This window comes from Mustelus asterias, chromosome 17 (genome assembly GCF_964213995.1).
Source record: "Mustelus asterias chromosome 17, sMusAst1.hap1.1, whole genome shotgun sequence".
Lineage (NCBI taxonomy): Eukaryota > Metazoa > Chordata > Chondrichthyes > Carcharhiniformes > Triakidae > Mustelus > Mustelus asterias.
The window spans coordinates 79668527-79691581 of record NC_135817.1 but is presented as its reverse complement, the minus strand read 5'-3'; the positions used below and the strand labels follow the sequence as shown (position 1 = coordinate 79691581).

The window sequence follows — 23055 nt, the reverse complement described above, 5'->3', positions numbered from 1 at the left end:
CAAATATTTCTAGATGGGTCCCATAAATGTATCAGTATTTGCAGGGGGAAATCATTACAGTGCAGCAATATCGGTAGGATTTTCCCTGGAATTTATCAGTATTTGCAGAAAAGTTTGAACAGTTGCTACAAGTGTTTGCTCATCTCCTAGATTTATCAGAAAAGGACCGGTCAGAAGCGTTTTTTAGATGCTAATGTCTGTCTTTTTCGATGCTAATGGATCGTATGTATTTCCAGCATTTCCTGTTTTTGTTTTTTTTTGAGTTGAAACTAGTGCTTTTTACATGCTTTTGTTTCCTAGCTGCTTTGAGTTACATAACTTGAATTGATGCAAAAGAACTTTGCTATGTATAATAATTTTAAAAGGAAAAAAAACTTCTAACAGAACGTCTTTTAATTTTAACTCATCTGTTAATAACTGGAGTAATGTCAAACCTAAGGTTCTGTATTGACAATATAATGTTTTTCTAACACTGATTAAACAGTTTGTGAAACTTTCAATTGTTAGTGTAAAGCTTTTTTGACCCTGACCAAGCCCCACTCCCCAGTACAATTTCATTATTTGATTATTAGTCTAGCTGCCTGAATTACAAGGCCAGTAAACCACACAACCCAGTGAATCACTTTGCATACTGAAGAATCACAAAATGATGACCCAGCCCATTACCAACTCAACATTTGGATCTTTACCTGAGACATTACTGCCTCCGATAACAGCAACAGTATCTCAGTACATTACAACAATGGCCCATTTCAAAGGTACTCCATTGGCTGGCAGAGTACTCTGGGATGACCTCAAAGGTGCTATATAAACGTATGTCTGTCTTTATTGGGAGGATACATTTCCTCAGGAGCTCACCCATTATTCTATCAGTTACTGGGAATTTCCAATGTTCTTCTAAAACAAAGTTTTAGCATACGAAATGAGGGCACCCTTGGAGAAATTCACCCACACTATCAATCTATGCTCCAGAAAATTATTTGAGTGGGGAAGTGGTGTTGGTGTAGAGGTATTGTCACTGGCCTCATAATCTAAAAACCTTAAGAGGGACCGGATTCAAATCTCACCACGGCAGGTGGTGAAATTTGAATTCATTTGATTTGATTTATTATTGTCACATGTTTGGGATAGTGAAAAGTCTTGTTTCTTGCGCGCTATACAGACAAAACCTACCATTCACAGAGTATGTAGGAGAGAAGTAAAGGAGAGGGTGCAGAATATAGTGTTATGGTCATAGCTCGGGTGTATTGAAAGATTAACTTAATATATGGTAGGTCCGTTCAAAAGTCTGACGGCAGCAGGGAAGAAGCTGTTCTTGAGTCAGTTGGTATGTGATCTCAAACTTTTGTATCTTTTTCCTGGTGGAAGAGAGAATGTCCAGGCTGCATGGGGTCCTTGATTATACTGGCTGCTTTCCCGAGGCAGCGGGAAGTGTAGGTGTAGTTAGTCGATGGGCAGCTGGTTTGCGTAATGGACTCGGCTACATCCACGACTTTTGAGGTTTCTTGCGGTCTTGGTCAAAGCGGGAGCCATATCAAACTGTGATAAGTCCAGAAAGAATGCTTTCTATGGTGCATCTGTAAAAATTGGTAAGAGTTGTTGTGGATGTGCTGAAGTTTCTTAGCCTCCTGAGAAAGTAGAGGCATTGGTAGGCTTTCTTAACTTTAGCGTGCATGGAGGAACCAGACTGGTTGTTGGTGATCTGGACACCCAGAAACTTGAAGCTTTCGACCATTTCCACTTCATTGATGTAGACAGGGCATGTCCTCCACTACGCTTCCTGAAGTCAATGACTATCTCCTTCGTTCTACTGACATTGAAGGAGAGATTATTGTCGTTGCACCAGTTCACCAGATTCTCTACCTCTTTCCTATACTCTGTCTCGTCATTGTTTGAGATCCAACCCACCACGGTCGTGTCCTCAGCAAACTTGAAAATGGAATTGTTCTTTGTTCTTGGAGCAGAATTTGGCCACAATCATAAGTGTATAAGGAGTGTAGTAAGGGACTGAGGACACAGCCTTGCGAGGCACCAGTGTTGGGGTTAATTGTGGAGGAGATCTGGAATTAAAAGACCACTGTTGATTGTCGTAACCATCTGGTTCCCTAATGCCCTTTAGGGAAGGAAATCTGCCTTCCTTACCTGATCTGGCCTACAAAGGACACTTAAATGCCCTCTGAAATGACCTAGCCAGTCAATTCAGCAGTAACTAGGGATGGGCAATAAATGCTGGTCCACATCCCATGAATTAATATAAAAGGTCAGCAAAATATTATTCCTTTGGTATACACACAGGGTATTTATAAACTTCTTGTGCAACTTTTTCCTTTAATTTTGGGTGTACATATAAATAAACTGTAAATGCCAGATGAAAGCATAATTCATTATATTTTAATCTTAAGCACTACAGTTGTTAGCCCTAACATTTCATTTTTTCCTACTCAGCATTTCACTCAGTTTCAGTAAATGAATGAAATTAACATTAAAGCAGCATTACTGAAACTTTGAATGCTTTCATGTACTATCTACAGTTTGCTGACACAGTTTCAACTAATCATAGTCATAGAGGTTTACAGCATGGAAACAGGCCCTTCAGCCCAACTTGTCCATGCCGCCCTTTTTTTTTTAAAACCCCTAAGCTAGTCCCAATTGCCCACATTTGGCTCATATCCCTCTATATCCATCTTACCCAAGTAACTGTCTAAATGCTTTTTAAAAGACAAAATTGTACCCGCCTCTTCTACCTCGGGCAGCTTGCTCCAGACACTCACCACCCTGTGACAAAATTCCCCTCTGGACCCTTTTATATCTCCCCTCTCACCTTAAACCCATGCCCTCTAGTTTTAGATGCCCCTACCTTTGGGGAAAGGTATTGACTATCTAGCTGATCTGTGCCCCTCATTATTTTATAGACCTCTATAAAATCACCCCTCAGCCTTCTACGCTCCAGAGAAAAAAGTCCCAGTCTATCCAGCCTCTCCTTATAACTCAAACCATCAAGTCCCGGTAGCATCCTGGTAAATCTCTTCAGCACTCTTTCGATAATAGGTGACCAGAACTGTACACAATATTTCAAGTGTGGCCTTACCAATGTCTTGTACAACTTAACAAGACATCCCAACTCCTGTATTCAATGTTCTGACCAATGAAACCAAGCATGCTGAATGCCGCCTTCATCACTCTGTCCACCTGTGCCTCCACTTTCAAGGAGCTATGAACCTGTATCCCTCGATCTCTTTGTTCTGTAACTCTGCCCAACGTCCCACCATTAACTGAGTAAGTCCTGCCCTGGTTCAATCTACCAAAATGCATCACCTCGCATTTATCTAAATTAAATTCCATCTGCCATTTGTCAGCCTACTGGCCCAATTGATCAAGATCCTTTTGCAATTGGAGATAACCTTCTTCACTGTCCACTATGCCACCAATCTTGACGTCATCTGCAAACTTACTAACCATGCCTCCTATATTCTCATCCAAATCATTAATATAAAGGACATATAACAGTGGATCCAGCACCAATCCCTGAGGCACACCGCTGGTCACAGGTCTCCAGTTTGAAAAACAACCCTCTGGCTTCTGTCATCAACACCGCTCGACAATCGCCAGGCAAGACTGTTCTCTTCCTGTGAGGGAGCACTTCAGCAGTCACGGGCATTCAGCCTCTGATCTTCGGGTAAGCATTCTCCAAGGCGGCCTTCACGACACACGACAACGCAGAGTCGCTGAGCAGAAACTGATAGCCAAGTTCCGCACACATGAGGACGGCCTAAACCGGGATGTTGGATTTATGTCACATCATCAGTAACCCCCACAGCTTGCCTCCTGGACTTGCTGGCTGTCCTGCCTGGAGACAATACACATTTCTTTAACCTGTGCTTAATGCTCCCTCCACTCATTGTCTGTATCTTTAACATCTGGTTGGCTGTAGGGATTCGCATTCTAATCAGTATTCTGTAACTTGATTTTGTGTCTCTGTGCCCTGTTTGAGAGCAGATTTCCACTCCATCTGACGAAGGAGCAGCGCTCCGAAAGTTAATGGTATTTGCTACCAAATAAACCTGTTGGACTTTAACCTGTTGTTAAAACTCTTACTGTGTTCACCCCAGTCCAACGCCGGCATCTCCACATTTTGTCATCAGCCAATTTTGTATCCATTTAGCTGCTCACCCTAGATCCCGTGAGATTTAACCTTGTGCAACAACCTACCACGTGGTACCTTATCAAAGGCCTTGCTAAAGTCCATGTGGACAACATCAACTGCACTGCCCTCATCTACCTTCTTGGTTACCCCTTCAAAAAACTCAATCAAATTTGAGACATGATTTTCCACTCACAAAGCTATGCTGACTGTCCCGAATCAGTCCTTGCGTTTCTTAATGCCTGTAGATCCTGTCTCTCAAAATACCTTATAACAACTTACCCACTACAGATGTGAGGCTCACCGTCTTGTAGTTCCCAGGCTTTTCCCTGCAGCCCTTTTTAAACAAAGGCACAACATTTGCCACCCTCCAATCTTCAGGCACCTCACCTGTGACTATCAATGATTCAAATATCTCTGCTAGGGGACCCGCAATTTCCTCACTTGCTTCCCACAATGTCCTGGGATACACTTCATCAGGTCCCGGGGATTTATCTACCTTGATGCACTTTAAAAAGTTGCACAGGGTCTTTATAAAGTGGATGGCAAAATTCTATTCAAGTGCTTTTTTTAAAAAGCACATTACTGCTGGAAATCTACACTTCACCTCTCAGACAAATGCAAGCAATCATGCTACATAAATTGATGTTTATCTCATTTACTTTTCATAGGAGTCGAACCTCCAAACCTTTTGCCTTATTCATGGATACCAAGGTGTCTTACTATTCGCAAGTTTCATACAAATGAGGAGGAGCATGGATTTGGACCTTAAATTCATTGCCTCATGAGCAGATACACCTCTGCAGCGGAGAATCTGCGAAGGGGAAACAGATCCCTCTATGGTACATCCTAATCCAGTTGATGGATTGGATCCAGCTTCCCATTTAAAAATAATTGCCCAACTCTTAAGTTTTGCCCTCTTTTTAGGACGGGTGCAGCTTTCACAGCCATTGTTGCCGTCAGTGGGTGAATCTATAGGACGGAAGAGGAATGTATGCTCACACTGACCCAAAGCAGCTTTCACAATATCTACAAAGGTTAGCATTTGAACAAGAGTCTGAGGAGGATTGTAGGGTGGGTAGGGACAGATGGGCAAACCAACTAACTCATCCAGGCACTTGTGTAGGATACATATATAGAACAGACACATCCAGTCCACGGGTATGTAATCAACACATCAAAAAAAGTGCTTTAATCCAATGGAATTTATTAAATTACAATTTTACAGTCCCAGCAAACATGAATGAAGAACAGACAGTCCCATGCTTTCTGAAGATCGTAATCACTTGCTGATTTCATCAAATTTTGGTTCTGAACAAAAAAAAAGAAATTTTATTTGAAATGAAAGTTTTTATCTTTAATACACGTCATGATTATTCCAAAGTCACTCCCTCAACAGAGCCTGATCTTCCAACCCCTGTGCCCCTACTACTCTGTGTTGCTCAGAGCAAATCGGAGGAAAGATGTTTTTCTACTCTATCTGCATTTAAAGCTAAGACAAGTGACACAAGTCATATCCTTATGGTTCAACACTGCAGAGGCCAATTAGAATCTGCCTCAAAACAGCCCAACACCAGGCAACTTGTATATCACTGTGAAATTAGTGAATTAAATATTTTACAAAGCCTCACTGTAATTTCACATTACACAGCACTGCTGAATATCTGCGTTACGTGGGAGCCTCCAGTGGAGTCAGCATTGTCGTAAAGGGCTCAAACCCACCAGGGAGCCCAGAGCCACATCTTTAAAGGACTCCTTTGCTTAAGAGTTTGCATCTTTCAGAACACCTTACCCTCAAATTTAAAATCGGGGAATTTGGTCAGGTCTCCTCCCCCATAGAGCCGTTGCAGTTTGGCAATCTCCTCATCCATATTCTTCTTGTACTCTGGACCAACGTCAACAGGACCGCCTGCTTTCCTGTTTTTATAGGGAAGGGAAGAAAACGCTAAGACTTATGTCAAAAACCTCACTTTCTCATTTACCCACTGCTGTAACAATTCAGAGCCAAAGCAATCCGGCCAATATCATTACCAAACATTAGATTGAAGCAACACCTCTTTGGTTCTTTATGGTCATGCATTCAATACCATCCCCCACCTCCACCTCACCCTATTTGACTATCATACAAGTTAATTTATATATATTTATATTTTAATCACATACCTCCTCGTGCCTCACTTTGCTGTTTCCTATTGGAACTAATTACTTCCCGCAACTTCTCAACAGGGAATTGCCTTACCTCCCTCAAACTGTACAGTGAAAAACAGGATCTTACTGATCGAATATGGGAATTGAATCAAGTGTAAACCACATTCTTCTAGAATCCGATCCAAAGCAGTCTTCTTCCCCTTAGAGACCAGATTTAAGGTTACTTGACCACTCCTTCTAAATTTCTCATTTCTTCACCTGCTTCTCAGCTTGGTGCTGTCTTAATGGTCTGTGGTTTCAATTGAAAAATAAAAACTCCCTGTTGCTTTGTTGTTTTTCTCTTCCCTACCCTCTGGCTGAGCAGAAATGAGAAGTTCAGCCTATAGCTTCACAAAAACAAGCAGGCGGATTCTCTGGACTCTATAGCAACACTGATTGAATTACCACAAGGAGACTTTCAAACAGGGAAGCTTTAAATGCATGGCATCATCCTTATGGAGTGAACTCATTGCTGCTCTGTGTTGAAGTAGTTAACTGGGTCTTGGGCACAAGAAGGAGCATTACAAGTGGCCTCCTTAGGTGGGGGGGGGGGGGGGGGGGGAGAGGGGGGGGCAGAAAACACAAACAACATTCTCATTCCAACCTGTTATCCGATATCTTGAGACAGACTGCACAGCACCCATAAAGTATCTGCATTTAAATAGCACTTGCAGTGTCAGCTGTGGCTCAGCTGGTAGCACTCTCACCTCTGAGTCCGAGCTGGTGAATTCACGTTCCAGGCAGTTTGATAGGATCTTTATGTCCAGTCGAGCGGTGAGACCCTAAACAGAGGTGGTCCTCCCAGGTGGATGTAAATGATCCCATTGTAACATTTTGAAGGGGAGTTCTCTACTAGCCAGTATTTATCCCCCAAGCAACAACACCGAAAGAGATTATCTGGTCATGATCACACTGCTATGTGCTATGCACAAATTAGCTGCTCTATTTTCTCCAATACCAGCAGTGAACTACTCTTCAAAAGTACTTCATGTCATGAAACGCACCATATTTTGGGTACTTACTGGCTCTTACTGTTGTAGTCACGGATCTTATCTACAAAGAGTTTCTGGATGGGGTCAAGGCTCTTGGTCGTATTAAACACCACCGCCGTGAACCCGATGTTTCGCCGGAGCTCAACGGAAAGGGAAGATCGCAGAATGGTGGAAAACCGGAACAAGCGTTGCAGAATCATGGTGGCCTGGTTAAACAGGGCAAAGCTAACACTGTGAAAAGCAAAAGAAAACACAGGGTATAAAACCTCAAAGACAAACACTCACCCATCCACAAAACCTGCAAACCTCCTTCCCTTTCTCCCAAAGAGAGGAAACCAATTGTAGCACCAAGCAAGATCAGTTAGCTCAAACCTGCAACTTTCCTACTCTGTATAATCCTCCACAGGAAATTTGGCCCCATGAGCCTGCTCTGCCATTCACTATGATGGGATATCTTCAACCTCAAATGCATTCTCTCCATGTTCCTTAATTCCCTTAGTACCCAAAAAATCTTATTGTCTTCAGTCTGGGATATGCTCACTGACTGAGCATCCACAGCTCTCTGGGGTAGAGAACTCCAAAGATTCACAAGCCTTGAAATGAAGAAATTTCTCATCTCTTGTCCTAAATGGCTGTGACTGTTGCTCCATGTTCTAGATTCCACAGCCAGGAGAAACATCTTCACAACATCTACCCTGTCATGGAGTAGGAAGCCTCCTGCTGATTACCACCTAGCGTCCTCCCTCAGCTGATGAATTAGTACTCTTCCGTGTTGAACATCACTAGGAGGAAACACTGAGGGTGGCAAGGGCATAGAATGTACCTGGGCCGGGACACACACGCACATTGATATTCATGTGGTAGCACATTATACTGAGCTGGCTGAGTTTTAAAGGAAAGCAAGAGGAAACTATAAAAAGGGAAGACCTACCTGGCCTCTTCCTCACCAATCTACATGTCACAGATACATCTGTCCATGACAGTACTGGCAAGAGTGACCCTTGAGGAGATGAAATCCCGTCTTCAAAGGGAGGGTACTCGCCATTGTGCTGTGTGGCACTACCACCGTGCTAAATGGGATAGATTCAGAACAGATCTAACAGCTCAAAACTGGGCATCCATGAGATGCTGTGGGCCAACAGCAGCAGAATTGTATTAAACCACAATCTGTAACCTTCTATCCTGGCATATCCCTCGCTTTACCATTAGGCCACGGATTAACCTTGGCTCAATGAAGAGTGTAGGCGGGCAGGCCAGGAGCATCAGGCATATCTAAAAATGGTGAGTCAACCTGACACACAGGACTACTGGCATCGTCAAACAGCATGCGACTGAGTAACAAGTAAAGGATATGATCTGCACTCTTCTTGTCACATCCAGTCATGAATGATGGAGGACAATTAAATAACTGGAGGAGGAGGCTCCACAAACATCCCCACCCTCAATGATGGGGAAGCGCAACACATTAATATAAATGACAAGGCTGAAGAATTTACAAACAATCTTCAGCCAGAAGTTCCAAAGGAATGATCGATCTCGATCTTTCAGCTAATTTGATTAATTCCACGTGATATCAAGAAACAGCTGTATGCTGTATAGGCTATGGACCCTGACAATATTCTGGCAATAGTAACAAAGACTTGTGCTCCAGAATTAGCCAAGCTGTTCCAATACAGCTACAACACCCAACATCTACTCAACAATGAGGGGAACTGCTAAAGTATGACCACAAAAAGCTGTGGCGCAATGTGACAGCAGCGTGTACCATGTACAAGGTGCAGTGCAGCATCACGCCAAGGCTCCTTCAACAGCAACTCCCAAATGCACAACCTCTGCCAATGAAAAGGACAAGCGCAGCAGTTCGTGGGAACACCACGGCCTACAGCAGTTCAAGATAGTGGTTCACCACCATTTTCGTAATTAGAGATGGGCAGCAAGTACTGGCTTTGCCAGCAATGCTCACACCCCGGGGAAAAGTGAAAAAAAAACACTGCCATCTTGTAGCCCTCATTCTCCTTTCCGAGTTTGAATACCGATATCTCCTGAAGTATTAACCCCATGCACAGAATGTTCTACACATTCACCACCAATTGGGTAAAGATGTTTTACATAACCCATTTATTTTTTGGCCCTCCAGTCTATGTATTTTTATTCCAACTTTACAGTAATTTTTATTTAAAATGCAAACGTTGCTCACTCACACCCTCACCCAAGGATAGTTCGATTGACTAATGGATGCCCGAGTACAGAGTCATACCAACAAAGGAGGTTCTAAGCATAATCCATGTGCACCTCCCCGTTGCAGTTTGTACAAAATTATCAAGAGCATAACCTGAATATACACCAATTTTTATAGATGCACTATAGAAAGCATTCTTTCCAGTTGTATCACAGCTTGGTATGGCTCCTGTTCTGTCCAAGACCGCAAGCAACTACAAAGGGTCCTGAACAAAGTCCAGTCCATCGCTCAAACCAGCCTCCCATCCATTGACATTGTCTACACTCCCAGCTGCCTCGGAAAAGCAGCCAGCATAATTATGGATCTCACACAGCCCGGACATTCTCTCTTCTACCTTCTTCCGTCAGGAAAAAAATACAAAAGCCTGAGAACACGCACCAACCGACTCAAGAACAACGTCTTCCCTGCTGCCATCAGACTTGTGAATGGACCTACCTCGCATTAAGTTGATCTTTCTCTACACCCTAGCCATGACTATAACACTACATTCTGCACTCTCTCCTTTCCTATGCAAGTATGCTTTGTCTGTATGGCGCGCAAGAAACAATACTTTTCACTGCATACTAATACATGTGACAATAAATCAAATATTAGTGGAGATGCTGCAGTTGCTTTTAATGATACCACATTCGTAAATCACAAAAGCCTGCCCCCAAACACCAGCCTGTGCCCCAAACACTTTCCTGTGCCCCCATAAACCATTGAAGCATAACCACCATCCCAAACCCCAATGACTCCTAACCACTGCCCAAACTCCAGTGTCCCCTAAGCGCTGTCTCAACCGCAGTGTCCCCTAACCAATCTCCTCCTAAACTCCAATATCCCCTAAACACCCCACCCCCCAAATCCACTGGGCGTGTGTAATAATAGCAAATAATAAGAGCATTAGCTCCAAATCCCAGTGCCCTCTTGTCCAACAGGCCCTTAGTGGTGCCTGCCCCGCTGCCCTCAACCTCAGCTTCATTCTCTCGCCCAACCTCAGGGTTCAGGAATCCTGGGGGGGATCCCAGATGGAGTCTGGGTCAAAGAGCCGTACTCCTGCTTCTAGTTTCTACGTCTCTCTCTCCGCCCCCACCTCTCCTGAGGCGCTCACTCTCACTGGGATGGGGGGTGTGGGGGAGGTGGGGGGGGGGGGGGGGGGTGTTTGGGTACCTGGGCCTCTGGGTGTGGATCTGTCTCTCTGGGTGGGGTGGGATGGGATGGGGGTCTCTCTCCAAGACACTCACCTTGTCCTGTCTGGCAGGGGGGGGGGCGGGCTCACTGGGTCTGGGTCTCTCTTACCTTGTCTTGTCTGGCGGGGTTGGGGTTGGGTGTGTGGGTCTCTCTCTCTCTGTGACTCTCTCTCTCTGTGACTCTCACCTTCTCCTGTCTGGCAGGATTGGGGTTGGGGTCCCAGGGTCTGTGTCTGGGGTTAGGTGTGGTCTCTGACTCTCACCTTATCCTGTCTGGCGGGATTGGGGTCCTGGGTCTCCGAATGTGGGGGGGTTAAGGTTAGGTGTGAGTCTCTCTCTCTGTGACTCTCACCTTGTCCTTAGCGGGGTTAGGGTCCCGGGTCTCGGGGGGGGGGGGGGGGGGGGGGGGTTGGGTGTGTGTAGGGGGTCTCTGGGTGTAGGGTGGGGGTTAAGGTTAGGTGTGAGTCTCTCTCTCTGTGACTCTCACCTTGTCCTTAGCGGGGTTAGGGTCCCGGGTCTCAGGGGGGGGGGGGGTGGTTGGGTGTGGGGTGGGGGTCTCTGGGTGTGGGGTTAAGGTTAGGTGTGAGTCTCTCTCTCTCTGTGACTCTCACCTTGTCCTTAACGGGGTTAGGGTCCCGGGTCTCTGGGGGGAGTTGGGGGGTTGGGTGTGTGTGTAGGGGGTGGTTGGGTGTGTGGGTTGGGGGTCTCTGGGTGTGGGGTGGGGGTCTCTGGGTGTGGAGTGGGGGTTTAGGGTGAGGTGTGAGTCTCTCTCTCTCTGTGACTCTCACCTTGTCCTTAGCGGGGTTAGGGTCCCGGGTCTCTGGGGGGGGGGGGGGAGGTTGGGTGTGGGGTGGGGGTCTCTGGGTGTGGGGTGGGGGTTTAGGGTGAGGTGTGAGTCTCTCTCTCTCTGTGACTCTCACCTTGTCCTTAGCGGGGTTAGGGTCCCGGGTCTCTGGGGGAGGGTTGGGTGGGTGGGGTGTGGGTCTCTGGGTGTGGGGTGGGGGTTTAGGGTGAGGTGTGAGTCTCTCTCTCTCTGTGACTCTCACCTTGTCCTCAGCGACTGCAGCAAAGGATGATGGGAAAGCGAGCGGGGCCCGGATTAAAAACCCGCGAGCGGCTCAAAGATAAACCCCGAATCGAGCGGAGAGACTGGAAAAGACCCGGAGAGACTGGAATAGAGCCGGAGAAACCGTCCCGCTGCAAAAAAACACAATCAATCCCGGAGTTTAATCCACACAGACCGTCAACCGGAAGTGTTCTCCCGGAGACTGGCAAGGTCAAAGCGTCAGTTATTGTAATAAATTCACCAAATCCCGCGGGGTTTACCCGGGAGACTCAGGCCGCCCCGCAACAGACTGCTAATAAATAAATCAATTCATAAAAAATAATAATTAATTAACTGGGGGATCGGGGCTTGACCTCCGGGGCTGACCCCTGACACCGGAAGTGGAGGATGGACTTCCGGTTGTGGCGAGCGGGCTGGTGTGAGAGAAAGCAGGAATAAAACTTCCCGGCGGAGAGAGAGAAACCCGGGATAGAGAGAGGGAGAGAGGTGAGTGAGGGGGGGAGAGGCTTCGGCCCCGGGGCTCGGTGTCTGTCTAGACGGGGAGACTGTCCCCCCCCTGCCTGGGGCTAAGTGTCTGTCTGGATGGGGAGATTGTTCCCCCATCGCCAGGGCTCAGGGTCTGTCCACAGGGGGACTCATTTGTTTCAGTCTCTCCAGTTCCTGGACTCACTGCAACGTGTTATACACAGCTGTGTGATGTTGTCGTCCATGCTCCTGAGATTAAAGCTCTGCGTAGGTAACTTTTTATTTTTAGATGCTGGGATGAATCACGAAGGGGGTGAAGTGCCTGAACTGGAGATACTCGCTGTTCTCTCCTCGCAGCACAAGCACCTAATTGGCAGCTTTGACAGAAAAATGGAAAACAGCTTTGTAGCTTAGCCACGTAACAAAACCCAACGGCCAAAGCCACAACTGGCTTCAGCTCCTATCCAGACCAAGGGCTAGATCGCCCAGGATTCCTCCTGCTATCCATTTGAAGGTATGCTGTGTGAACATTGAGTGCAGCGATGACTGCGATAGACTACAGAGCAACTTAGCACACAAAGGATCAGAATAGTTAGGTGGTTTGTCTTTCACCAGCACAGATGCGAAGGAGTGACAGGCCTTTTTCTGAGCTGTATACCTCTGTGACTCTATAAGGATAGTTACTTTGGTGAGATGTAGAGGTTGCCCCAGCACCAGTAGAAACATTCCTCTGAAAGTGTTACACCTTCAAGGAAGGGATAAACTTGGAACCTACATATCCAAGCCATCTTTACCTGATTTAATCCAGGATTGAATGGGCAGATGGACTTGTGGCAGAAGTAAAGAGCAAGTAGCGAGGGTTTGGCCAGACACTGGCATTTTGCTGCAATTCCTGAAGGGTTTAGCCTGACTGTGATATTTCTCTACCGAAACCCTCATGAGAACTTGAGAAGTGATCAGTGATTAGGTCAGCCTGATGCAGGACATACAGATCTCGGTCGTGGCAGGAGACTCCCACGAGGGGAGAGAAAAGACTTTTAGGATGTTGTCAAAGCATTGCCGAAGAGGCCAAACTTCTGCGCTGTCTGATGGAAGATCTTGGTTTGTGACTGACCAAAATAGAGAAGGCGCATTCAGGAAGGCACTGAACACATCGAGAGACTTCATCAGGAACTCGCGTGTGGGAGCACACAAACCTCCAAACAACTCACCCACCCAACCCTTCATGCACCACATGACCCACATGTGGCAGTATCTGCATATTGTTCATTGGACTTATCGGTCATCTCAGAACCCATTGAACAGGAGGAGAGGCAAGTCATGCTCGAATCCAGGGAACTTCCTAAGAACAAGACAGGACATTTGTATCTGCATCTCTGTTGCATCAAAGTAGAATGGATGTCAACAGCTACACACAACTATAGAGGAAATTCTGAGACTCAAAAGATTGTTATGGGGAAAGCATTGCCAGGAGGAGGGGTATAAGCAAACCTGTTTGTATAACCAGGGTTTGGTGCCTGCATGACTTTGTTGCAAAGCAACAAGCGGATATTGCTGAAGTTCAGCACCTCCAGCTGTGAAACTGCTGACAGTCTAGGTATGGTGTGTGTTCATGCACTGATCAATAAGTTGTCTTATGGTGAATGATGGTGTGAACCAAGCCACTTGAGAGTAGTTTCTGTGTATCTCACAGCAGATTAAATCTACACATGTTCTTCAGGATTAAAAATTATATAGCTGGCTCTGAGATGACATGTTTGGCAATGGATGGTTTAAACTGGGTCAACCCTCTGTGGGCGATTTGATAGTCTGGTGCTTTAGCCAGGTAAGTCCTTGGGACTCTGCAGGCCACCAGCAGCTTGGCTCAGTAACAAAATTCATAGGAACGTAGAAAATAGAAGCAGGATAGGCCATCCAGCCCTTCGAACCTGCTCCCCCCCCCCCCCCCCCCCCCCCCCCAATATCTCTTGATCCCTTTAGCCCCAAGAGCTATATCTAATTTCTTCTTGAAATCACACAATGTTTTGGCTTCACTACTTTCTGTGGTGGTGGTTTATGATAGCATCACTGACATTGTTAATACTTCCGTGACCAAAAGCTACAATTCAACTGATAGAATGGCCCTGACCTAGGTGGTAAATGAGTTGTTGTAAGTGCTTTATAGTTTCAGCAGATTAAACTCATGCACACTTTGCAGAGAGACTATGACTAAGTAGTACTGTCACTGGACTAGTAATCCAGAAGCCAAGGCAAATTCTCTGGGGACAGGGGTTCAAACCCCAACATAGCAGCTGCTGGAATTTAAATTCAACTAATGAAACGATCATCAATTGTCATAACTCATGTGGTTTACAGATATTCTTTAGGGAGAACAGTCTATCATCCTTGCATGGCCTGGCCTGGCCTACACGTGGCTCCAGATCCACAGTAATGTGGTTGACTTTTAACTGCTCTCTGAAATGGCCTCACAAGCCACTCAGTTCAAGGGCAATTATGGATGGGCAATAAATGTTTGCCCAGCTCGCGCCGTCCACATCAAATGAAATAGTAAATTTTTTAAAAGCCAAATGCTTGGGTCTTGCAAACTTAAGATAAATCTAGAGAATTTAATTAATCAAGAGTTACAGGGAAAGGGCAGGAAAACGGGCGTGAGGAATGTCTGATCAGCCATGATCCTATTGAATGGTGGAGCAGGCACAAGGGGCCAAACAGCCAACTCTTATTCCTATTTCTTATGGTCCTATTTATAAAGCAGAATATGCATGTGATGAGCAGAAATTACGACAAAAGAGCATAAATAGCAGGAGTAGATCTTGTGGCCCATATGACCGTGGGCAACATGTGGCACAGTGGTAAGAACAAAGAAAAGTATAGCACAGGAACAGGCCCTTTGGTCCTCCAAGCCCTTACCGATTATGATGCCCTAACTAAACTAAACAAAAACCTTCTGCCCTTACTCGGTCCGTATCCCTCTATTCCCTCCCTATTCATGCACCCATCCTCTTAAATGTTGCTAATGTGCCTGCTTCCACCACCACCTCTGGCTGCGCGTTCCAGGCATCACCACTCTCTGCATGAAAAACTTGCCCCTCACATCTCCCTTCAACTTGCCCCCTCTCACTTTGAACCTGTGCCTCCTTGTAATTGACACTTCCACCCTGGCAAAAAGCCTGTGACTATCCACCACTATCTATGCGTCTCATAATTTTGTAGACTTCTCTCGGGTCTCCATCTTTCAAGAGAAAACAGTCCTAGTTTATTCAACTTCTCCTCATAGCGAAAGCCCTCGAGACCAGGCAACATCCTAGTGAACCTTCAATGCATTCCCTCCAAAACTTCCACGTCCTTCTGGTAGTGTGACAACCAGAACTGCGCACACTGCTCCAAATGTAGCTTGACCAAGGTTTTATATGGCTGCAGTATGATTTGCCAACTCTTATACTCAGTGCCCTGACTGATGAAGGCAAGCATGCCATGTGGCTTCTTAATCACCTTGGCCACCTGTGTTACCACTTTTAGGAAACTGTGGACCTGTACACCCAGATCTCTCTGCTAATGTTCCTAAGTGTTCTGCCATTTACAGTGTAATTCACACCTAAAGTTGATCCACCAAAATGCCTCCCCTTGCATTTGTCCAGATTAAACTCTCTCTGCCACTTCTTTGCCCAAGTCTCCATGTAACTATATCCTGTTGTATCCTCTGACAGTCCCTGGCACTATCAGCAACTCCACCAATCTTCATGTCATCCGCAAACTTACTAATCAGACCACCCACATTTTACTCCAGATCATTTTTATATACTACAAGCAACAGAGGTCCCATTGCTGCCTCACAGTGCCGGGGACCCAGGTTTGATTCCAGCCTTGGGTGACTGTCTGTGTGGAGTTTTCATGTTCTCCCCATGTCTGCGTGGGTTTCCCCTCACAATCCAAAGCTGTGCGGGTTAGGTTGATTGGCTATGCTAAATTGCCCCATAATGTCAGGGTAAATCCATGGGGTTATGGAGATAGGGCCTGGGTAGGATTGTTGCAGTTGTAGGCTCGATGGACCGAATGGCCTCCATCTGCACTGCAGGAATTCAATGAGCCTGGTCTACCACTCAGTACGATTAAGGCTGATTTTTGGGCTTCAACTCCACTTTCCCATTTGCTCCCTATATTCTTCGATTCCCCGAGAGACCAAAAATCTGTCAATTCGAGCCTTAAATGTATTGAACGATGGAGCATCCACAACCCACTTGGGTTGAGAATTTCAGAGATTCGCAACCCTTTGAGTGAAGTAATTTCTCCTCATCCCAGTCCTAAATAATCGTCACTGTGCCCTGTGTTCCCCAGCCAGGGGCATAAACCTTAGTGTCTACCCTGTCAGGTCCCTTTAGAATTTTGTATGTTACAATGAAATCACCTCTTCTTGTAAACTTCAGAGAATATGGACCCAATTTAATCAGTCTTCCATCATAGGACAACTGTCCCATCCCCAGGAATAATTGATTGAACCTTTGTTGTACTTCCTCCAATATATGTATATCCTTCCTTTTAAATACGGAGATGAGAACTGCACACAGTATTCCAGGTGTGTAATCACCAAAGCCCTATGCAATCATAGCAAGACTTCTTTATTCCTGTACTCCAATTACTTTGTTAATTTAATGTGTTGCAAAAAATAACATTGTTTTAAAATCAGTTGAAAAATTGCGTTAAATTTGATATTGCCATCTGGTGACAGACCTACCTAGTGGTAAGGGGGCAAAGACCTGTTCTGCACAGGAACTTCGAGACATCACTTTTGCACAAGTTCTTGGCAGTCATGGAGTATAGAAGGGTATGGGATGATTTGAATGTGATTTATATGATTTTTGAAATGAGTTAATCGGGTAGCTGGGGAAAAGCTTTTTATGGGGCCCTGGGCTTTAATGAATAAAGGCATAGAGTAATAAACCGATATAAAACACTGCTACCTATGTTGGAGTATTGCATCCAATTATGGGTACCACACTTTAAGAAAGAAGAAAGTGAACTTGGTTTGGGCAGAATGGTGTGAGGGATGAAGGATCGAGTTACCTGGTTAGATTGGAAAAGCTGGTTCTGTTCTCCGTGGAGCAGAGAAAGCTAAGAGGAAATTTGGTAGAGGTGTTTCAAACTCATCAAAGATTTAGATAGAGTAGGTAAAGAGAAATTGTTTCTAATGGCTGAAGGTTCAGTAACCAGAGGCACGGAGTAAGGTGATTGGCTAGAGACAGTGTGAAAAACATTTAGGCATAATCAGAGTTTAGAATTTGATGGATTCAATATTACCTTCAAAAGGGAATTGGATAAAACGGTGGAGGAAAGCTTGCAGGGATACGGGGAAGGAGCCAGAGCATTGGAGAGTCGGATTGCACTTCAAAACAGCTGACAAAGACTCAATGGGTTGAATGGCCTTGTGTGCTGCACTACTTTATAATGTTATGTGGAGCTAAACTTGGTAGATAGAGTTGGGGTACAGCTCAGTCACGATCTCACTGACTGAACAGGCTCAAGGGACTAAATGACACCACCTGTTCTTATTACTGTGTCAGGATGCATTACAGCTGATTCATGAGTGCTTGCAGCTTTCGTTCACCTGTAGAAGCCATTGTTTATTTGTGGTTCATATTGATTTGTGCCATAGTTCAGTCTATTAAAACCCCAGAGTGAATTTCCCTGAGGCCTTGGTGGGTAACTGCATTATCTGGTGTGATACTGAGCTGTTACAGCCTTGGACTCTGGCCTCCCTCAGCTCAGGCGGCAGTAGGTCAGCTCCTTTGGACGAGAGGATTCCCAGTCAGAGTTTGCTCTTCAGATTTCTGTTACCTCCACTTGAAGGTGACGTTGACCAGACTTTGGGTGGTATCAGTGAGAAGGCGGGCTTTGAAATTTGTGCAGCCATATTGCTGCACTGTTCTGTGCCTCATCCACCTGCTGAAGATAATGGACATGTAGAAAACCCAGTGAGGATGGGGTAGCTTCACGTGGTGTACTTTTGCTGATGGCTGGACAGACCAATCCGAGAGATGTAGGTTCTGCCTCATGCTGCATATGAAGTGGTTATCAGGTGTTATTGTGGATTGTTCGGTGTTGGCACCTATTGCCATACCACTGTAGCCACTGGCCCACACATGAAGTCGCCATTTTTCTCTCTCATCAGCTCCTAGGTATGCAAATTGCTGTTTAGGGCCTTCATGTCATACTTGCAAGCATCCTTGAAGTGGAGCTTTGGGCATCCTACTGGTCTTATGTTTCCGGCTACCCTTCCATGCAGAAAATCCTTGGTTATGTGGCCATTTTCCATCCTGCGAACATGTGCAAGCCAGCAAAGTCACCTCTGCTCAAGGAGCAGCAATATCTTTGCGGGTTTTGCCTTTGAGAGGACAGTTGCATTTGTGATTTTTTTTTTCTTTCCATGAGATGCCCAGAATACGCAGCAAAAGCGAAGTTGGAAGTTGTTGAGCTTAAGTTGTCCATGTTTCACGAAGTACTAAGAATACATGACATTTAGGTTTAGAGGTTTACAGCAAGGAAACAGGCTCTTTGGCCCAACATGTAGCACAGTGGTTCTGTAGCACAGTGGTTAGCACTGCTGCTTCACGGGTCCTGGGTTCGATTCCCGGCTTGGGTCACTGTCTGTGTGGAGTTTGCACATTCTCCTCGTGTCTGCGTGGGTTTCCTCCGGGTCCTCCGGTTTCCTCCCACAGTCCAAAGATGTGCGGGTTAGGTTGATTGGCCAGGTTAAAATTGCCCCTGAGATGCGTAGGTTAGAGGGATTAGCGGGTAAAATATGTGGGGGTAGGGCTTGGGTGGGATTGTGGTCGGTGCAGACTCGATGGGCCGAATGGCCTCCTTCTGCACTGTAGGGTTTCTATGATTTCTATGTTCATGCCACCCAGTTTTTACAGCTAAGTTGGTCCCAATTGCCTGCATTTGGCCCATATCCCTCTATACCCATCTTACCCATGTAACTGTCTAAACACTTCTAAAAGACAAAATTATATCTGCCTCTACCACTGCCTCTGGCAGCTTGTTCCAGACACTCACCACCCTCTTGGGTGGAAAAGGTTGCCCCTCTGGACTGTTTTGTATCTCTCCCCTCTCACCTTAAACCTATACCCTCTAGTTTTAGACTCGCCTAACTTTGGGAAAAGATGTTGACTATCTACCTTATCTATGCCCCTCATTATTTTATAGACCTCTATCCAGCCTCTCCTTATAACTCAAACTATCAAGTCCCAGTTGCATCCTAGTAAATCTTTTCTGCACTCTTTCTAGTTTAATATCCTTTCTATAATAGGGTGACCAGAACTGTACACAGTATTCCAAGTATGGCCTTACTAATGTCTTGTATAACTTCAACAAGACATCCCAACTCATGTATTCAATGTTCTGATCAATGAAACCAAGCATGCCGAATGCCGCCTTCACCACCCTGTCCACCTGTGACTCGACTTTAAAGGAGCTATGAACCTGTACTCTTAGATCTCTTTGTTCTATAACTCTCCCCAAAGCCCTACCATTAGGCCAGTAGGTCCTGCCCCGATTCGATCTACCAAAATGCATCACCTCACATTTATCTAAATTAAACTCCATCTGCCGTTCATCGGCCCACTGGCCCAATTGATCAAGATCACGTTGCAATGCTAGATAACCTTCTTCACTGTCTACTATCCCAGCAATCTTAGTATCATCTTCAAACTTACTGACCATGCCCCATAAATTCTCAACCAAATCATTAATATAAATGACAAATAACAGTGGACCCAGCACCAATCCCTGAGGCACACCGCTGGTCGCAGGCTTCCAGTTTGAAAAACAACCTACTGCAATCACCCTCTGGCTTCTGTCATCAAGCCAATTTTGTATTCAATTGGCTACCTCACCCTGGATCCTGTGAAATTTAACCTTATGCCACAACCTACCATGCAGTACCTTGTCAAAGGCCTTGTCAAAGTCCATGCTGACAACATTAGCTGCACTGCCCTCATCTACCTTCTTGGTTACCCCTTCAAAAAACTCAATCAAATTTGTGAGATATGATTTTCCACTCACAAAGCCATGCTGACTGTCCCTAATCAGCCCTTGCCTCTCTAAATGCCTGTCGACCCTGTCTCTCAGAATGCCTTCTAACTTATCCGCTAGACATTAGTCTCACCAGTCTGTAGTTCCCAGACTTTTCCCTGCAGCCCTTCTTAAACAAAGGCACAACATTTGCTACCCTCCAATCTTCAGGCACCTCGCCTGTGGCTGTTGATGAATCAAATATCTCTCCAGGGAACCCACAATTTCCTCCTTATCCTCCCACAACAGCCTGGGATAGATTTAATCAGGTTCCGGGGATTTATCTACCTTGATGCGCTTTAAGACTCCCAGCACCATCTCCTCTGTAATATGTACACTCCTCAAGACATCACTGTTTATTTCCCCAAGTTCCCTAACATCCATGCCTTTCTCAACAATAAATACTGATGAGAAATATTCATTTAGGATCTCACCCATCCCTTGTGGTTCCACACATAGCTGACTTTGTTGATCCCTAAGAGGCTCTACTCTCTTCCTAATTGCTCTTTTGCCCTTTATGTATTTGTAGAAGCTCTTTGGATTCTCCTTTGCCTTATCTGCCAAAGCAATCTCATGTCCCTTTTTGCCTTCCTGATTTCTCTCTTAACTCTACTCTGACAACCTCTATACTCTTCAAGGGATCCACTTGATCCCAGCTGCCTATGCATGCCATATGCCTCTTCTTTTTGATCAAGGCCTCAATATCCCGAGTCATAGGACTGAACATTGCAGTGGAGAGGAGGGAAGAACTCAGGGTATCTTGGACATGACTTTCTCTCCTGGAGTGCTGCCAGTTTTTTGTCACTGCTCTTTTCCGCAAACCCGTCCCCATCCCCCCTCATCTTTCAAAACTGGCCTGGGTGAGAGAACAGGATCTGCAAGAACCCCCAACTCCTCTCCCAAGGGATGATGATGCCATGAGGTATCTGTGGCAATTCCCATCCCCCCTGTAAGTGTCAGCCATGGCTCAGTGGGTAGCACTGTCATCTGACTCAGAGCGTTTTGGGTTCAAGTCCAACTCCAGGGACATGGAACGCACAAATCTTGGCTGACACCCCAGTTCCATACTGAGGGAGTGCAGCAATCTCAAGAATGCATTGTTTCAGATGAGGCATTAGACAGAGATCGCATCTGTCCCTTGGGTGGATGTAAAAAATGGTGCACAATTTTGGGAAAAAAAGAGTTCTCCCAAAGCCCTGGCTATTAATTATCCTTAATATTATTAAAGCAGATTATCTGTTTGCTTTTATGTTGTTTGTAGGAGTTCTGCTCAAACTGACTTGTGTTTCTTGCTTTACAATGGTGACTATGGTTCTAAAGTACATCATTGGTTGTGTAGCACTTTGAAATCAAACATGGTCCTGAAAGACACTACCATTTTCCCATTTCAACCAGATATTTGGGAGTGCTTTGAATGTTCCGGTGTTGGACATTACTCTAATTCTACCCCATTTCCTCTGTTTGTGACAGTGATTAGCTTACTATGTGAAAAGTCCCTTTTTTTTCCCATTTCCTCAAGCTCTAAAGAGGGGAGAATCGGCTTTGCGTTTGTAGCTTTCTTATACTGCAAGATTCAGCAAGGCATGAAAAAATGATCAGTTCAAAAACAGCTCCAGCAGAGGCCTCAGTACAGACCACCCACTTGCTTTCCTCTTCACTGGAGAGCGAAATTAAATAAAGCAACAAGCCATATATTTAAAAATGATGTAATTCCTTTTAGTTAGTCACAACAGCGAGTCAATGGCAGAAAAGTTCCTGCTTTGTAACAGAAGCCAGAAGCATGCTTTGCAGTAACACTGTAACGTCTGAGGCACATTTTGACCACCTTGCCCAACATGTTTCCTGTGTGTGGGAGTGGTGAGCATGAGTTGGAAGCTTTGTCACTGAAAGGCACCAATTGCAGCAGTCACACAATCTGAGTCAGTGCTTTAATAATGTTCCTATCTCCGTGTAGTGGGAGCATATTACATCGAAGTAGAACTAACTGTAACATGGAAATGTTTGTCAAGACAGGACTGTACCAGTTGATTAGTTTGATAAGTTGAACTTGCCCGGTTATACAGATGGTTAACACCTCCATTTGTTAACATGGGTTCTTGTGCACAGTAATTAAAATGCAGTTCTGCAGTGATTTGTTATTTAGATGTGGATGTTGCATCTTGTGCTAATGTACTGTAGCACTGCATTTCGATGTGGCACAGGGATTTGTGTCTGTGTTCTTGCTAGATGTGTTTTGAATGTTTTCAGCACAGCATGTTATTGTGAGCTGTCACTATCTGAATAGTACCAAAGCAAAATAGTGTGGATACTGGAAATTGAAATCAAAACATTGGCTATATCCTGTCACTTAAGCCAGCAACTGAAGACTGGAAACAGCTGCTGGGTTGTGGGTAAGATCAGGAAGGGAGGTGGAATATGGCCACAGAACAGCATATAGGATTAACTGTCACGTAGAAAGGCATGGACTTGTTAGGGATGGTCAGCATGGATTTGTTAAAGGAAGGTCTTGCCTCAAACTTGATTTTGATTTTGTTATTGTCACATGTATTGGGATACAGTGGAAAGTATTGTTTCTTGCAAAGCATACCATTCATAGAGTACATAGGGGAGAAGGAATGGTGAGGTGCAGAATGTAGTGTTACAGTCATAGCTAGGGTGTAGAGGAAGATCAACTTCATGCAAGGTAGGTCCATTCAAAAGTCTGATGGCAGCAGGGAAGAAGC

The 23055-nt window shown here is 45.2% G+C and overlaps 2 protein-coding genes across 11 annotated transcripts in view; one reads left to right on the top strand and one right to left on the bottom strand.

Annotated features, from left to right (window-relative positions):
* Positions 1 to 5327: 5327 nt before the first annotated feature.
* Positions 5328 to 12001, bottom strand: atp5pf (ATP synthase peripheral stalk subunit F6). 8 transcript variants are annotated; one of them, XM_078233025.1, is made up of 4 exons: positions 11778 to 12001; positions 7351 to 7551; positions 5934 to 6058; positions 5328 to 5452 (listed from the first exon to the last, which is right to left on the bottom strand). In XM_078233025.1, the coding sequence occupies exons 2-4, from the start codon at positions 7518 to 7520 to the stop codon at positions 5424 to 5426; spliced, it is 324 nt and encodes a 107-aa protein (XP_078089151.1). In that variant the 5' UTR covers positions 7521 to 7551; positions 11778 to 12001; the 3' UTR covers positions 5328 to 5423. The 8 variants fall into 8 exon arrangements, with proteins under 8 accessions (XP_078089151.1, XP_078089159.1, XP_078089154.1 ...); XM_078233033.1 differs by having other exon boundaries at positions 11973 to 12001; XM_078233028.1 differs by having other exon boundaries at positions 10786 to 11786.
* Positions 12002 to 12154: 153 nt separating this feature from the next.
* Positions 12155 to 23055, top strand: part of gabpa (GA binding protein transcription factor subunit alpha) — a 46786-nt gene continuing 35885 nt past the window's right edge. Inside the window, exon 1 of one of the 3 annotated variants that reach the window (XM_078233024.1) lies at positions 12155 to 12283. The gene's annotated coding sequence lies outside the window, so the exon portion shown is untranslated. Of the gene's footprint in view, positions 12284 to 14043; positions 14088 to 23055 lie in introns of those variants that run through there. The other 2 variants (XM_078233022.1, XM_078233023.1) reach the window with 2 other exon arrangements.